The sequence below is a fragment of the Suncus etruscus genome, chromosome 13 (assembly GCF_024139225.1).
Source record: "Suncus etruscus isolate mSunEtr1 chromosome 13, mSunEtr1.pri.cur, whole genome shotgun sequence".
NCBI lineage: Eukaryota > Metazoa > Chordata > Mammalia > Eulipotyphla > Soricidae > Suncus > Suncus etruscus.
Window position 1 is genome coordinate 39,753,686 of NC_064860.1, and position 18,730 is coordinate 39,772,415.

Here is an 18,730-nt window from a genome sequence, read left to right on the forward strand (position 1 = left end):
TAGTTTACTTGTTTATGTATTTCTTTATCTTGAAAACTTCTGTTCCAATTGTTAATTGAATATGTACAAATAAGCTCTTGTAAATAACTCATCTAATGTCCATCTAATCTCTGTCTTGCCATACCTAAATTATTCATGTTTCTTTTGCCTTAAGATAATGAGAAACCTATGCGAGTGGTGGATGATGCGGATTTGGTAGATCAGCATCTTATCAGTGAGCTGAGGAAAGAGTATGGAATGACCTACAATGACTTCTTCATGGTGCTCACAGACTTGGACATGAGAGTTAAGGTATGGGCACCTATTTGTGACAATGTTGAGCCATTCCTTCTGATAACAACTCTAAATATTTGTCAGGCGACTATATTACATATATGACAATACAAAGCAGTTCCTAAATAGAAAGGTTTTGAAATTGACCAAATATTCTAACTTATCCTATAAAATTGGTGACCCATAATTCTTTGAAAAAGTCTCTGAAAAAGACTGAGTTGGATGAATTTCCATATTTTAGATGCTAGGAGTAAAGTCCTCTATAATTATGTCATGGAGTAAGTGGATGATTCTTGGATATCTATAATACATTGAGTACTAAGGATAAAAAGTGAAAAACAGGGGCTGGAGCAGTGGCACAAGCAGTAGGGCGTTTCCTTTGCATGCACTAACATAGGACAGACGCTGTTGGATCCCTGGCTTCCCATATGGTCCCCCAAGCCAGGAGCGATTTCTGAGCACATAGCCAGGAGTGACCCTTGAGCGTCACCGGGTGTGGCCCAAAAAGCAAAAAATAAAATAAAAGTGAAGAACATTTATTTTACACTTAAGAAAGCCAAATTTAACATAGGTTGACATTGGAGGAAATTTGAATATTACCTCTTGATTAATCATGAACAAGAGAGCAGGGTTCACACCCATCTTATTCGTATGTTTAGAGATGAGTGTATTGTATCATAAACTGCCATACAATCAGACTCATAAAATAAAATAGCTTAGTTTACTAAGTGCTTTTCTTAGACACTTACCTCAACTCTTATCAAACCTTATTTAAAACCACCAAGACAAAAAGGAAAAGGAGTATTATCTTTGCTTCAAAGATAAAAGATCATAGACATAAGTTGGCTAAAATAACTAGCAAGAAAAGCTGGAGAGATAGTACAGGGGTTAAAATGTTTCCCTTGCATGTGGCTGACACAGATTAGTTTAAAACCATTAAAAATAGCAAGAAGAAGCTGCTTAGAAAAAACTTTGTATAGAGGCCATGTGAGAAAAAGCATATGGCAGACAGGGCCTTAGAATAAAAGCAAACTGACTCCAATGGGGGGGGGGGGGAAAAACATTAAAATCATGATCCACCAAGCACTGGCAAGGGTGATCCTTGAGCTCAGAATCAGGATCTCTGAGTACCACTGAGTGTGGCCCAAAATATAATTAAACTTGCCAGTGAATAACAACAAACTAATAAATGTGTTCACCCAATTAGAGTTGGAATTTATACCTACAAGAAGTTGGCATCAGAGCACACTGCTAGAACTATTCTAATTTATGAGAGTATATCACGTTTACATGACTATCACTACTAAAGAGGCTGCTGATTTAAAAGAACTTGCTCAATGTGTAGTTTGTGTGTGTGTGTGTGTGTGTGTGTGTGTGTGTGTGTGTGTGTGTGTGTGTTTAATTTGGATAGAGGTCCCTTCATCAATTCAATCCGCACTTGTACTTCACCATCCCTAAAGTGGGAGGTTAGACTAGATCACTCTTAAATTCTTTGCCAATTTTCACATTCTGCGATTTATTGAATTCCCATTAAGGGCTGAGCTCCAAGAGCTATCTTCAGGTTTCTCTTATTGATTGTGCTGTTAGTCCCCAAATCTATCTCAAGTTGCTGGGTTTTTTGGGGAGAGGGGGGTTTGGGTTTGTGATTTTGTTTGGGTTTTTTGTTTTGTTTTTGTTTGGGGGTCACACCTGCCAGTGCTCAGGGGATACTCCTGGCTCTATGCTCAGAAATCACTCCTGGCAGTCTTAGGGGACCATATGGGATGCCGAATTTGAACCACCGACCTTCTGCATGCAAGACAAATGCTTTGCCTTCATGCAATCTCTCTGGCTCCTCAAGTTGCTGTTTTAACTACAGATAGTTATGATCCAAAAACTTATTTTAATTATTATTAAATTAGTTCCCAACTTGTTTTTAAAGATGCAAAGCAAACTGAACTAATTTTAAGTGAACTCATTCGGGGCAAAGAGATAGGGTGTTTGCTTTGTGTGCAGACAACCTGGGAGAGACCTGGTTCGATTCCCAGCATCCCATAAGGTCCCCCAGCCTGGCAGGGGTGGTTTCTGAGTGTAAAACCAGAAGTAGCCCCTGAGCACCGCCAGGTGTGGCCCAGAAACGAATCAATAAATCAATCAATAAATAAAGTTTTAAAAAAATAAGTGAACTCACTCAATAAAGAAGTCTCTGGGATTCACAGTTTATATACATTCCTGATGATCATAAAACATCCCTTCTCATGAAAAATTTCTTTTACTGCTCAGTTCAGATATGCTAACATAAACATGTTAGATATAGTGTTTTTCACTTTTAGTGATAAAGAACCAGCTTAATTTTAGGAGTTAGGAAAGTAAACCTAGGGATATATTTTATGAGGAAAATATGGCCATTTCCAAAAACACAAGTGAATATATATATTAAGTGTAAAATAAATCCCACATTGTGAAATAACCCCACACACTATATTTCCAACCCCTGGTGGACAAGTCTGAAGCAGGAAGGGTAGTCATGAAGAATTAATAAACCAAGCCAGTCAGGATAGAGTCATGAAGTCAGCTTGCTTCTTACCTCATGGTCTCTCTGCACTCCAAGCCAAAACTGACCTTTCTTTATTAACCCAGTACAAAATTCACTGAGCTGGGGAAGGTCAAGTGAGAAACAAAATACCTATCCAAGTGGATTTTTACATATCAAAGGGTTATGTTTAAAGGAAAGAGGAAGATGGGTAAATGCCTTTGTTTTGGGTTAATAGGTGGGTGTTATCATACAATTAAAAATATATACTACTTATATACACAAAGATAATTTCAACACATATATTATTTCAGGAGTTTATAAATCAATTTAACCTAAAGTTCCTAATTTCCCTTGAGTTCTAAATTCTTCCAGATACACTGTAATTTTTTTGAATAGAGGAAAGAAATGCACTTATATTATTTCTTATATCTGTTTTATTTTTCTTAACCAGCAATACTATGAGGTGCCTATAACAATGAAGTCTGTATTTGATTTGATTGATACGTTCCAGTCCCGAATCAAAGACATGGAAAAGCAGAAGAAGGAAGGGATTGTTTGTAAAGAAGACAAGAAGCAGTCCTTGGAGAACTTTCTATCTAGGTACACCATCTGAGGAGTGCCCAAGGAGGCAGAAGGGTATATTTTGAGTGAGCTAAGGAATATTCCAAAGAAACATAACAACACCTAGCATATGTAGTGACCATATCCTGTGAATCATGGAGTTCTGTGAGTCACAGCATGCTTCACAGCACTCTCTGGCCATTGGACTTAGTACTATCATATTGGGAATATTTTTGGTTTTAAGACTGGTTTGGTTTCAAAGCTCCAAGATTAATGGTTGATTTGGTGGATTAGGTAGGCCTTTTCTATCCTTCCTACTTTTATTTTATCATTGATTATAGAATTATGACCTGTGAGGGTTAATTTACTCTGTAAGTGAATTTAGAGGTCCTGTAAACAGTATATTTATTCACTTACCTTCTACTAGTTCCAATATATGAAACATATTGTGATTGATTTTTTGCTTCCTTTTAATCTTGTAGAAAACAATAATTTCATCGCACCTCAAAGGGCACAATCCTCTTCCAACACCTTAATTCCCTAAGGAATGTGGTTCATTGAAAACCCTTGATAGAAACTCCAGTTTGCACACAAGAAGGGGCTTAAAAAACGTTCCATGTTTGCCCCTCTCCATGTCTTCTTCATTGACTCAAAATTCTAATGGGCCTTTGGAGGTCATAGGAAGTGTAAAGCTGTAGAAATTCTATCCACAATTAAATTCAGTCCTCAGTATAAAGATCATTCAAACGGTAATATGACTGAGGACATCCAGAAATGAAGCAAACATTTGCTTCGTAGTTCCATGTTAATTGAGTCTCAGTCTAAGTAAAACTTCCTTATTTGTGCTTTAGAAATCCCATTCTCTGTGTATAGAAGTCAGAATCAGAAATTCTGTGGTTAGTGGGAAATTTGAATACCTCCAGATTCAGGTGGGAGGAGTCTCATAGTATCATGAGGTTTAAAAAACACAAGGCTCACCATTTCGGAGGGGTTTTTTTGGTTGGTTGGTTGTTTTTTGTTTGTTTGTTTGTTTGTTTCTGGGTTTTTTTTTTATTTTAGCCACACCCGGTAATGCTTAGGGGTTACTCCTGGCTATGTGCTCAGAAATTGCTCCTGGCTTGGGGAACCATATGGGACGTCGGGGGATCCAACCGAAGCACGGTCTGTCCTAGGTCAGCCATGCGCAAGACAAACACCCTACCACTGTGCTCGGGCCCCTGGCTCACCATTTCTTACCATTGGTAAATTTTGGGTCTGCAAGTCTCTAGATAAATTGTCTGTCTCAATTATTCTGGCTTACTTTATTTTGGTGGGGGCATACCCGGTGACGCTCAGGGGTTTCTCCTGGCTATACGCTCAGAAATCACTCCTGGTTTGGAGACCATATGGGACTTAGGGGATTGAATCATGGTCCATCCTAGGCTAGTGCTGGCATGGCAGACGCCTTACCCCTTGAGCCACCGCTCCGGCCCCTCTGCCTTACTTTTTAAGTTTCATAACTATAAATGAATCAGGAGAACAAATAGCCTTATCTTCAACCCCAGGATTTTTGTGAGGATGTACATGCTCATCGCTGTGTCAAACACAGACTCTTCCTTCTGGTTTGTTCTTCAAAATATTCCATATCAAAATGCCACAACTATTGTTGTGTTATAAATGAGCTGATGCAAAGAGAGATTAAGTTATTTTCTCTCATCACTGAACTAGTGTGATGTAAAGTGTGATGATAAGTGTAGCATCAATAAGATATTCTAGCTTCCAATATCCACGTATTGGGCTGAAGTACAGTGGTTAGGCTATTTGCTTTTGCTCAGTCCCTAACACTCCATATGGTTCTTAGAGCCCTGTCAGGAGTGATTCTTAAGCATAAAGCCAGGAGTAAGCCTTGAGCTAGGAGGTCCAAAATGATCCCCCTCACCACACTATTTGTATATTTAATATTCATCTTGAAAGCACAGTGAGAAGTCCAGAGAGATGGCACGGTGATAAGGCATTTGCCTTGCACGTGGCCAACACAAGATGGACCCTGTTTTGAATCCAGGCATCCCATATGGTCCCTCGAGCCTGCCAGGAGCGACTTTTGAACACAGAGCCAGGAGTAATCCCTGAGTGCTGCTGGGAGTGGACCCTCTCCCTCCCCCCCCAAAAAAAGCACAGTGAGAACATTTTATAGTCCTGGATCCAGAGTTTGAAGCAAAAGATACTTCTAACTACACAGAAATGATATTTGAGGTTCTTCATCCAAAGTTTAATGCAGTAAAAGTATCTGGATTTCACTAGACAGAGCTGACTTATTGTCAGAAACTGGAGACACTGAAACACACTTACTTCTATTTCAAGATTATCTTTATATGACTGACTTAGAAGATTGATAAGAGCTTGCCTTAGCATTTGAGATGTTTTTCTTGACTTGTCTTCTCTTTGACTTTTTTTCTTCCCTACTTTCTTCCTTCTTTCCTTCCATCCTGTCAACAAAAATTCTGTAGAAGCTTACTTTACATTTTGATAATTAGCATTATATGCATTAAAGTTATCAACTCAAGATCTTGTTTTATTCTACCTCTAAAACAATAAATTCATTGCATAAATATATTTATTTACTGAACACCTAAGTATTTGTTACTTACTCTTTTATATCTCTTAAGACCTCTCTGATTCCACATAGCTGTGGCAACTGAGGTTAATTAATGACAGTTATATTTTTTCCATGGCACTGTCTGTGAAAGTTGGAAAGAAGTCAGTATTAAAACCCACAGAATTTGTTTTTGCTTGCTTTTTATAGAGGTAACCTACCTGGAATTCTCAGGTCACTGAGGGCTGCTCCTTATTAGGTTTGAATGAGTATTTTGAGACTTATAATTTGGCACTCAAGGCAAGAAGTGTTTAGGCAGCCATTACTAGGAAGGGAAAAAGAGTGCCCAAGAATGAACTCAGGCCCTTGCACATTGCTAGGCATGTGCTATCTGTTTTCCTGGCGTCTGGGACTGGACTTGCTCGTAATATTCTTTCTTTAAATAATAATACTTTCTTTCTATATTTAAACACTGTGGTTATGAAAATGTTCATAGTTAGGTTTCAGTTCATAGAACATACATTGCCCTTCACCAGTGCAACTTTCCCACCATCAATGTCCTCCATTTCCCTCCCATTCTCTATCCTCTGTCTCTGGAATAGGCATTCTGCTTCTCTCTCTCTCTCTCTTCTCTCTCTCTCTCTCTCTCTCTCTCTCTCTCTCTCTCTCTCTCTCTCTCTCTCTCTCTCCTTTCTTGCACTATTGTCAATAGAGGATGCCATGTGTATCATTTTATCCCCTTTCAACACCCCAGTTCTTGTTTAGAGTGATCAGTTCTAACTGTAGTGCCACGGTAGTTGTCAGTGCACTCACCACTTTTGTAGTAAACGTAATATCATGAATCGATCCTCCTGGTCCTCATCTGTATGGTCTCTGGATATTTTTACCATATGGTCTTTTATTTTTTTAATATCCCACAAATGAGACTATTCTATGTCTATCCCTCTCCCTCTGACTAATTTCACTCTGTATAACAATCTCTATATCCATCCATGTATAGGCAAACTTCATTTTTTTTCTAATGGCTGCATAGTATTTAGTTGTCTAGATGTACCACAATATCTTTATCGTTTATCTGTGTTGGGCACCTGAGTTGTTTTCAGATTGGCTATTACAAATAGTGCTGTGATGAATATAGGAGTGCAGAGAATATTTCTGCATTGCTTTTGTGTTCCTGGGGTATAACCCTAGTAGTGGTATTGCTGGATCATATGGGAGCTCAATTACCAGGGTTTTTTGTTGTTGTTGTTGTTGTTGTTGTTGTTGAGAAATAGCCATATTGCTTTCCAGAAAGGCTGGACTTGATGGCATTCCCACCATCAGTGAATGAGTCCCTTTCTCCCTGTATTGATGAACAGCAGTGGCTGTTCTTATTCTTTGTGATATGTGCCAGTCTCTGTGGTATGAGATGATACCTCATTGTTGTTTTGATTTGCATCTTTCTGATGATTAGTGATATGAAGGACTTTTTTATGTCCTTTCATTTCTTCTTTAAGAAAAATGTCTGTTCAATTCCCCCCCCCATTTTTATGGGGTTAGATATTTCTTTTTTCGTTGAGTTCTGTCAGTATATATATATATATATAACTATATATATATATATATATACAGTATAAATATATATATATATATATATATTTAGTTTTTGGGTCGCACCCGGCAGAGCTCAGGGGTTACTCCTAGCTCTACACTCAGAAATTGCTCCTGGCAGGCTCTGGGGACCAAATAGGATGCTGGGATTTGAACCACCATCCTTCTGCATGCAAGGCAAACACCTACCTCCATGCTATCTCTCTGGCCCCAGTAATTTGTATATCTTAGATATTAACTCCTTATCAGACAGGGGATTGATGAATAGTTTCTTCCATTTCTTGATTAGTTTTTGTATCCTACTCACTGTTTCCTTTGAAAGTCAGAAGCTTCTTGGTTTAATGATGTCCCATCTTTGCTCCCACTCGCTTGACAGTGGTGTTTCCTCCTTGAAGATGCTTTATTTTCAATCTCATGGAGTGTTTTGCCTATGTTTTGTTCTATGTACCTTATAGTTTTAGATCTGATAGTTTCAGGGTCTTTAATTTATTTTTATTTGACCTTTATGCATGGTGTTAGAGGTCTGATTATGTGTTATTGCATGTGGTTCACCAGTTATTCAAATACTTGTTGAAGAGGCTTTCCTTGCCTCACTATGGATTTCTTGCCCCTTTATCAAAGATTAATTTGTTGCATGTCTGGGGTCATTCTCTGAATACTCAAGTCTATTCCACTGATCCGAGGTTCTGTCTTTATTCCAATACCATGCTGTTTTAATGACTATTGCTTTGAAGTACAATTTAAAGTTGGGGAAAGTGATGCCTCCCATCTTCTTTTACCTTAAGGTTGCTTTATGTATTTGTGGGTATTTATTGTTCCAAATGAATTTCAGGAGTATTTGATCCACTTTCTTGAAGAATGTCATGGATATTGCATTTAGAGGGATTGCATAAAGATGTGCAATGCTTTGAGGAGTATTGCTATTTTAATTATATTAATCCTCCCAATCCATGAACAGGTATAGATCTTCATTTCCTTCTGTCCTGTTTTATTTCTTGAAGCAGTGTTTTGTAGTTTTCTTTGTATAGGTACTTGATTTTTCTGTGGCACTATTGTGAATAGGACTTTTAAAATGTCTGTTTCTTCTCTTTCACTATATATAAAAAAGCCATACATTTTTGTTTTAATTTTGTAGACTTGTGGCCCAGAGAGATAGCACAGTGGTAGGGCATTTGCCTTGCATGTGGTAGACCTAAGAGAAACCCGGTTCAATTCCCAGCATCCCATTTGGTCCCCAGAGCCTGCCAGGAATGATTTCTGAGTGCAGAGTCAAGAGTAATCCCTGAGTGCTGCTTAGAATAGCCCAAAAATCAATAAATAAATAAATAAAAATAAATAAATAAAAAATAAAGTTTAAAAAATTTTGGGGCCGGAGAGATAGCATGGAGGTAAGGTATTTGACTCGCATGCAGAAGGTTGGTGGTTCAAATCCCAGCATCCCATATGGTCCCCTGAGCCTGCCAGGAGCGATTTCTGAGCATAGAGCCAGGAGTAATTCCTGAGCACTGCCAAGTGTGACCTAAAAATCAAAAGAAAAAAATTTATAGCCTGTCACTTTACCATGTAAATCTATTCTTTCCAGAAGCTTTCTGTGAAGTTTTAGGATTTTTAAATATAGTATCCTGTCATCTTCAAACAGTGAGAGTTTGATTTCTATCTGGATGCCCTTGATATCTTTTTCTTTTCTGATTGCTATGGCAAGTACTATGTTAAATAGTACTATGTGCTATTAACATACTAGTGCTATGTTAAATAGAAATGAAGTGAAGGGGTCTCCTTGCCTTGTGTCAGATTTTTGAGGAAAAGGTTTCTGTTTCCCCCATTATTTGTCATGGTCTTATTGTAAATGTCCTTGACTATATTGAGAAAAGTTCCTTCCATTTTCATCTTGTTGAGTTTTTGTCATGAACAAGTGTTGGACCTTATCAAATGCTTTTTCTGCATCTATTGATATGATTATATGGTTTTTATTTATTCTTTTGTTGATATTATGCATTATGTTGATTTATTTGCATATGTTAAACCATCCTTGTATCTCTAGAATGAAAATGAAATACACCTTGGTCATACAATACACCTTGCTCAAGGTGTATTGTATAACCTTTTTTTCATTTTTATTTTATTGAAATCATTGTGATGTACAAAGTCCTTCATAGTTGGATTTCAGACATACAATGAATCAAGGTCATTCCCACCACCAGTGTCCAACTCCTTCCATCAATGTTCCAAGGGTGCATCCTATACCACCACCTTTTGCCCTCCTGGCCTGCCAGTATAAAAGGCCCACTTTAAGTTTAGATTGTTACAGTTTTGGTCTCTTGATTCTATTGTTGTTGACTTTGTTTGGATATTTAGTTCTGTCCTTTTTTTTAGTTAGGTCCTTTTTTATCTCCACCAATGCACCTGAGACCACTTGACCCCTGGCCCCCATCCTTTCTTTTTATTTTCCTTCTTAATTTTATAGAAAAATGCAAAAATATGAGGTAAAATAAAGTAATTCATGACCCAAGGATCTATTTATGACCTTCTTGATGAGCCTTTGGATCCTATTTGCTAGAATTTTGGGGAACTTTGCATCATAAAGGATTGGTCTGTAGTTTTTTTGTTTTGTTTTGTTTTGTTTTGTTTTAAGATCTTAGTTCTTAAGTTTTTAAGTTAAGCTTTTAAGTCTATTGTATTCTATTTATAACAAAATTTGCATAATTTCTTTTAAGGAACTTTACATAAGGCTTGGTCTGGCTTGTAAATTCAGCAGTTACACAACATTATTTCAGTCATTTTATATATTTTTCTTTCAGTTGTTAAAAAAATAAGCAAAACTTTTGAATATATATATATATATTCTCCATAAGTTCAATATTTTCTTAAATGAACCTCTAAGTTTCTTAGATTTTTTCCAATAACTGCATAAACCAGAGGTCAACTAAAACCAGGCATCTAAACCAATTACTCAACTATTCATTCTGATTTAGTTTCAAGATTTGCACTAAGCCAAATTCTCTTCTCACAAGAGTGTATTCATAAGAACAAAGAAAACCAGGATTCTTCTTTTAAATTTATCTTATTACTATGATTGTGATTCTTTGAAAAGTTTCTTCTTTTAATTGTAAATCTTCCAGGATTTAAATAGATATATCTCTGGAATTGTCCTTGTAAACTCAGGTTGCCCAGCCTTTAAAGCAGACAATTACCATCCACTTAAATTGCAACTTATGGTCAAAGATTTGACCAGGTTGAGACCTGTAGCTACAGAAAAACACCCTGAGGAAGTTTTCTCACCACACAAGGCAATGTGTATTTTATAATCATGGTCTCAAGGGCTTCAAAACTTAAAAGAAAAAACTGATTTTATTCCAATTTTGTTAACTCACAACACTTGCAATTCCCATTCAAGTCTACTACTGATTTAGATGTGGGATTTCTCAAACTCTAAAGATATGTAGTTTGTATCTAAAATCTTTTGAACTCTGTAGGGTTTATGTTACATTTTGTATTTTCTAACTTAAAAATGCATGGGATTTCGTATTTATAAATTTAGGAGCCTGCATCTCATGAGTATTCAGACTGATGTGAGGCTATAAATTGGATATTCTATAGTATGCATTCCTTTGTCATTGATTAAAAAACTAAAAAGGAATAGTATATAACTTAAAGGCATAAAAGAAACCTGAGTTTGATCTTTGGCTTTCCTACTTAGTTATGTGACTTAAAACTAGTTGACAAATTTGTCTGAACTTAAGTTTTCTCATGGTAAAATTGTGCTAAGTGTATCTAGTCTTAAGATTACTGTAAAAGAGAAATTTCTTTTTTTTTTTTTTTTTTTTTTTTGAGAAATTCCTTTTTTGTTCCTTTTGGTTTCACACCCGGTGACACTCGGGGATTATTCCTGGCTATATGCTCAGAAATCGCTCTTGGCTTGAGGGACCATATGGGACACTGGGGAATCAAACCACAGTCCATCCTAGGTCAGCCACGTGCAAGACCAACACCCTACTGCTTGAGTCACTGCTCTGACCCCAAAAGAGAAATTCTATTATAAAGATAGTGATGACTCAAAACCTAGCGTAAGTAAGTAATCAATAAAAAATGCCAGCTACTAGTAGTTATTCAGCAACTAATTAGAAACCTTTGTCATCTAGAGAAAGACAAGAAGAGACTTAATAAACATCTCAGAATTGAAACTCAGAGAAAACTAAAAACAAATAAAGACCATTAAAAAAAAAAAAACCCTATAAATAAGGCAAAAACAAAATGGAAAATTTCCTTTAAATTCCCTGAGTTGTTGCTTGGTCTGGATAGGCTTGTTTCAGCTGACCAGACTCTAAAGTCTGTCTAGTCCCTTAGTAACATTAATCTGGTTAAGGCTATAATTACCTCTCCCAGAGGCAGAAGTCCCAGAGGGTAGGCAAATGCACACTAATTTGCGAATACCAGCGAGGAGAAGCAAACACATGCATAGCTTGTGGAATTTTTTTATTTACTGTCAAACTAAAGTGACAGAAAAGGACTGTGCAAAATAAGACTTTGGCCACAGCCACATCTCTTGTTACATCCTATGAAAGGTATTTCCTTCTCTGTCTGAGCTGGGGCCTTCCTCTTGATGTCAAGGTCTGTGGGAGAGAGAATCATTAATGAGGAATAAATGACCTTCTCTTGGTTGTGTCTCTGACAGGGAGCCTCAGATCCTACTCCTCTCCTCCCACTAAGACATATTCAGTGGTGAACACAGGTAAACAAGCCAAAATACACCTCTCCCAAAATAGTGCTTGCCAGGACCCCCTACCACTCTGGTTGAGGTTAAGATGGCTGTTTAGCTTAAAACTTAGTTTAGAGAAAGTCTGAAGGGACCAGAGCTGGTTCACTGAGGTAGGCCAGTGTAGGAAACCTTGTTTGTGTTTCAAGAATGGACACCATTTGTTTTCTTTCTCAGGAAACCTCTATAGTCACAGAAGCTTCTCTCCCCAGCTCAGTGCCAAATACATTCAACTCCCTACCCACTGTAGAAATTTTAGTTTTTCTTCCCCTTGAACAAAAATAAGCAAAGGAAACAAATGTAATGTCATAGCAAGCAATTCTTGGCGTGCCTAACCATAGGCATCCATTCAGAGGTAGTATTTCATCAGACTATCACTTTTCTCTCATTCACCCAAACCACTTTGCCTCAAGAGGCCATTTTCTTTCAGGATTGAAAACTCTGATTCACCCTGGAGCTATGAGAGGTGCAGGGAGGGAAGCCAGGAATAAAATCAACTGCTTTCCAGCTCTGTCAGTGCAAGAACACCCCAACCCCACCATTGCCTGCCCTGAAGGCAGAAACCAAATACTTTCTTTCCTGAAGCTAGAATTTGAGATATCTGTGTTTCGCAGCTATTTGGATGCATATTTCCAACTTTTTCAGATTCTGAGAAAAATAGCATCCAAGTAGCTGCAGCTATAGTGGGAGACTTGAGAAACTTCTTGTTTAACAATCTAAGGAATCTGTATTTAGATCTCACCTATTTGATATTGTAGTTAGAAAATATTTAGTTAGAAAATCTCTTCACTTCTGTAAGCTTCATTTTGTTATGTGTAAATGATAAAATTCCACAGCAGAGGGGCAGTCTATGAAGCACATTTGTGTGTGTGTATGTGTGTGTGTCACGCGCGTGTGTGTGCGCATGTGTGTGTGTATGTGTGTGTGTGTGGTTTTTACTTATTTTTCCCTTCATTGTGTTGCTAGAATTATTTATAGCAAGTACACAACATTTCAGATCAGAAATATATGTTTTTTTTAAATCACTGATTTTATTACAAGTGACTAAGTTTATCAATTACAAATCAGGAACATGGTGCATGCTTTTCTTGGTGATACCTGTCATGTACAAGTGAGGCTATGACATACACACATTTTTGTTTTGTTTTGTTTTGTTTTGTTTTTGTTCTTGGGTCACACCTGGCAGCTCTCAGGGGTTACTCCTGGCTCTGCACTCAGAAATTGCTCCTGGCAGGCTCGGAGGACCATATGGGATGCTGGGATTAGAACCATCTTCCATCCTAGATCTGCTCTCTGCTACCTCTCTGGCTCTAACATACACACAATCTTGGAAAGGAAACATGTATTATTTGGGGCCGGAGAGATAGCATGGAGATAGGGCATTTGCCTTGCATGCAGAAGGATGGTGGTTCAAATCCCGGCATCCCATATGGTCCCCAGAGCCTGCCAGGAGCGACTTCTGAGCGCAGAGCCAGGAGTAACCCCTGAGCACTGCCAGGTGTAACCCGAAAACCAAAAATATATTAGGTCTTTGATATAGAGGCCACTTTCCTAACCCCATTTCAGAAGAGAACTACAGTAAAGTACATTTTGAACTTTGACTGGTCTCTAGAAGAACCATGACTTCATTTATTCAGAAAGCCTCTTCCAGAAAATTATTGAGCCTTTAATCTATTTTTCTTCTTCCTATCAGAGTCATCTACCTACAGCTAAAGATCCCATTATCCTTTCCATTTATCTTACATAATATTCATTTCTTACTCCCTCTAGATTCTAGTGTTTGAAGATTGTTCTTTTTCTCTTCTTTTTTGTATTCTTTTGATCTTCCTATTTCTGTCATTATAGTTTGGTCTTTTCATTGTTTCTAGGAGCTTTGTCTCTCTTTGTTTCCTTATGACCTTCTCAGCCAGACTGAAACTCAGATTAACCATTTTACCTCTAAAAGACTAAAGTTAAAATAGTGATAGGGGGCTGGTGCGATAGCAGTGGGTCAGGCATTTGCCTTGCATGTGGCCAACCTGGGTTCCATCCCTAGCATCCCATCTGGTCTTCTGAGGCTATCAGGAATGATTTCTGAACACAGCCAGGAGAAACACCTGAGCACTGCCAGGTATGGCCCAAAATCAAAACAAAAAACAAAAACAAACAGAAAACAGTAATGGGTCAAGCAATATGGTGATGCAGTTTAATGATGTTGAGAGCTGTGATGTATTTTGAAGGTTTAGTTTTTTTAACTTGGCATATAGGAGGATAAAAACAGCAAGTTTCCTCTCAGACACTTGTTAAACACTCTTGATTGAAATAATTAGTGCGGCCATTTGCTTCCTTTCCAGGTTTCGTTGGAGGAGGCGGTTGCTTGTGATCTCTGCTCCTAATGATGAAGACTGGGCCTATTCACAACAGCTCTCTGCCCTCAGTGGTCAGGCATGCAATTTTGGTAAGTGGAAAGCCTAATCCTTACAGTTATACCATTCCACTCTCTCATTCTGGTCAATTCTAAAATTGAACACGGGGGCTTAGATCATCCAAATATTTCCCAGTTCAGTCGACAGCACATTCCCAGACATTTACTCAACTATAAAGTAAGACTGTGATCTTAGATCCTAGCTCCTTAAACTGTGTGTGGGTGCAATGTGGTCACATACTGTTTAAAATTTTGTTTTAAAGTAGATGTTTGATTAATGATTTATACACGAAATTCCTAGGGTTGTATAAAAATTTCTTAGGCAAGGGGTAGAAATGGTGGCGCAGCAGTAGGGCATTTGCCTTGCACGCAGCTGAGCTAGGACCTAGCTAGGACAGACCTTGGTTCAATCCCCTGGTGTCCCATATGGTCCCCCAAGGCAGGAGCAATTTCTGAGCGCATAGCCAGGAGTAGCACGAGCATAACCGGGTATGGCCCAAAACAAAACAAAACAAAACAAAACGAACAAAAACTCTGGCCCAAGATTTATCTACACTTTTTATAGATACTTTTTTTAGAAGATCATTAGGAAACAGGAGTAATGTGGTTCCCCCCCCCAAGCCTGCCAGGAGTAATTTCTGAGCACAGAGCCAGGAGTAACCCCTAAGCATTGCCAGGTGTGACTCAAAAACCAAAAAAAATAAATAAATAAATAAAGTATATTTGCTTTACTATTATTATTAGAGAAGTCTGAAAGGTTTAATATCTTTAAAATAGAAATATAAAAAGGTAAAAGTTTATCACATGTAACAATACGTTCGGTGAGGAGCCAACGAAATAATAGCAGTATCAACAGTGAAAATAACAAAATGCATTTAAGCCCCACTTCAGTCTGGGGTTGTGACTTGTGCAGCACATTCCTGACAACCCTGGGAGCAATATCTGGCATTTGAAAACGGGGAGGGAAGAGATACACCTCTGCTGAAGAATAATTTTGTGAGAAATTGCAGCCAAGGTAGGGGAGCTGATTTTAAATAAGCATAGAATAAGCCTATTTGTAGAATAAGTATTATTTTATCGTTAGAATCACTTTTTAGTTATTAAACCATGCTTGAATTATTGGTGTGGCAAAGGTGGAGTTCAAATTTTATAAAGCATTAATAGGGTCTTGATCCTTACTTTGACTTAGAATCTGTATATTATAAAAGTGCAGAAGGACAGTGGTTCGAAAATTGGAATCCTATATGGTCCCGAGCCCGCCAGGATTGATTTCTGAGTGTGGAGCCAGGAGTAACCCCTGAGCGCTGCCAGGTGTGACTCAAAAACAAAAACAAACAAAAGTGTTTTAAGATGTGAAACAGTATCTAAAAAGGCTCTAAAAGTAAAAACAATTAGAAAATATGTGAATTTATGTTTTCTCTTCAAATTAATCTAAGATACTATATCATTATATACAATCTGATTGTAATAGTATTTTAAAACACCCTTTTAAGTATTTAAATCCATTAACGTTACTAATAGTTCTTGGGATAATGTTGCTTCACAAGAAGTTATGCTCTGTAAATATACTAGTCTTATCTGTATTTGCAGCTGCTTTTAGCATCTATTTCATTTTTAATCTCTTAGGAATACAAAATCTAAGTTGCTCAAGTGTGTACAAATCCTTTTGCAAATATAGAGAATGTGGACAAGCTATATTTCTTGGAAATTATTAAATGCAGGTCTCCCCTTTTGAAATATGACTCAACAACTGTTTTTTTGGGGGGAGAAGAGTAAAGTAAAGGCAAAAAAATAATGTTGGGAGTAGGTGAGGTTTTAGGAACAGAGCATCATTTCTGGAATTTTAATTCCTCTCTCAAAAAAAAAAAAAAAAAAGCCTGTTTTCTTCCCAGAAAATAAAAGCTATGCAGTCATTAATTTCCTGCTTAGGCTGGCATTTTGTCTTAAACATGAAATGATGGTATGATAAACTGACAGCCCTCAGGTCTTTTAGTGTTCTTTCTTCTGATTCATTTAATGTGTACTTCATCTTCAAAAGAATTCCAGCAAACTACCACGGCATGACCTTCTCCCCTTGTAGGAAACTTTAGCTGAGGGTGGGAAACAAACTGTGCTTAAGTGCTAACTCTTTGAATCTTCTAAAGAAATTGATAATAAGCAGTCTTTAAGTAATAAACTCTTGTGCAATGAAGCCAGAACCAATGCAATGAAGCCAGATACACAAATTGTCACAATATATGTTTTGAAGTCTTCTCTAAAATAGTTGTTATATAAGAATATAGTCCCTTCTATATTCTTTTAAACTTAAGACATTTTCATTATCATCCACCTACTTTTTATAACTGCAAAATAATGCTAATTCTGTGATTTCTTTTTTTCACTCAGGTCTGCGCCATATTACCATTTTGAAGCTTTTAGGTGTAGGAGAAGACGTTGGAGGAGTTTTAGAACTGTTTCCAATTAATGGTAAAGTTGTTATTTTAAGGAAGCACACTCTGTAGTGCTGGGGTGAGGAAGTTGATAATTGGGAGGGGGCATTCACAGCTGCTCAGCTGAGCAGGGAAGGACTAACTGGTTTGGTACTTGAGACCCAAGGTGAAATGCTGGGCTAGTGTGGGAGATAGGGCCTGGAAGGCTCTATTCAGCAGCACTGGGGTTAGAGGTTGTTATTGTTGGTGGTGGTGGGGTGTTGCAGTTCCAGGGATAAAACTCAGGACCTTGTACAAGCTCTTCAGATACTTTGCCACTTGAGCTATTTTCCTGATATTTAAAATGTGTTTTTTAGATATTTCTTAAATAAGGTAAATAGAGATTTATGGTCTACAAAATATTTTCATTTATGTTCCTTTTTTAATCTAATTCCCACAATAGTTTTAAGGCATGTATACCACATCTCACTGATTCCCTTTTAACAGGAGAACATATGCTAAATGGCTCGGAAAAGCTGAAAGGCCATAGTGGCTGAAAGTTTCAGAAAGTAAATCATTCCAATACCGACCTTGAGATATTTATATGTGTTCATGAGACAATGTTTATAAAATTCCTGACACTAAGCCTCGAGAAATAAAACAAAATTTAAGGCCTTTTAAGAAAGCAACCAACCCTGTTTTGACTCTCAGCCCACATTATTCCCCAAAACACTGCCAGGAGTAGCTCCCAAACTATACTCCACCATTTTTTCAGAAGACACCCAAAACATGCCAGTACTCTTTTATTTTTTTTTTCATTTATTTTAAGAGTTTTCATTTACTTATTCAGATCTTTTATTTGACATTTTTTATTTTCATAAGTTTTTTGATAGAAAGAAACAAATCAAAAGTAAAATTATTTCAAGGAAGCAACTAATTGGAAAGAAACTCAGAAATATATTTTATCAACAATCCATCAAGTGCTCCAACATTTGACACTAATAATGTTGCAGAATAGCAGATATTGAATTTTTAGTAGGGGAAAAAAGTACAGACTCTAACTGCAGGTTGAACTAGAGAGATTTCCTGGTCCTCTTTTTTTTTTTTTTTTTTTTTTTTTATGGTTGGTGTCTCCTCACTTTGATATTTGCCTGAACTCTGATGACTTTAACTCAGTATTTCCGCATCTATTTTAGGGAGCTCTGTTGTTGAACGAGAAGACATACCAGCTCATTTGGTGAAAGACATACGCAACTATTTTCAAGTGAGCCCAGAGTATTTCTCCATGCTTCTAGTTGGAAAAGACGGAAATGTAAAATCCTGGTATCCTTCGCCAATGTGGTCCATGGTGATTGTGTACGATTTAATTGATTCCATGCAACTCCGCAGACAAGAAATGGCCATTCAGCAGTCACTGGGGATGCGGTGTCCGGATGATGAGTATGCAGGATATGGTTACCATAGTTATCACCAAGGCTATCAGGATGGATATCAGGATGACTACCGTCATCATGAGAGCTATCATCATGGATACCCTTACTGAACAGAAATATGTGACCTTTCTCCTAGCCCATTTCCTCTGCTGCTGTTAAACCCACATGTGGCCAGCCATGTAAAGAAATTCTTCCACAATGCCTAGTCTCCTGCCTTTTTC

The 18,730-nt window shown here is 37.6% G+C and overlaps 1 protein-coding gene across 1 annotated transcript in view; it reads left to right on the forward strand.

Moving 5' to 3' along the window:
• The window catches only part of CCDC80 (coiled-coil domain containing 80), a 30,941-nt gene extending 12,218 nt beyond the window's left edge, over nt 1–18,723 (forward strand). Inside the window, exons 4-8 of the mRNA XM_049785847.1 lie at nt 155–291; nt 3,240–3,388; nt 14,598–14,701; nt 17,054–17,134; nt 18,273–18,723. Of these exons, the coding sequence (XP_049641804.1) occupies nt 155–291; nt 3,240–3,388; nt 14,598–14,701; nt 17,054–17,134; nt 18,273–18,619 (818 nt within the window). The 3' untranslated portion in view covers nt 18,620–18,723. The remainder of the gene's footprint in view (nt 1–154; nt 292–3,239; nt 3,389–14,597; nt 14,702–17,053; nt 17,135–18,272) is intronic.
• Nucleotides 18,724–18,730: the final 7 nt, after the last annotated feature.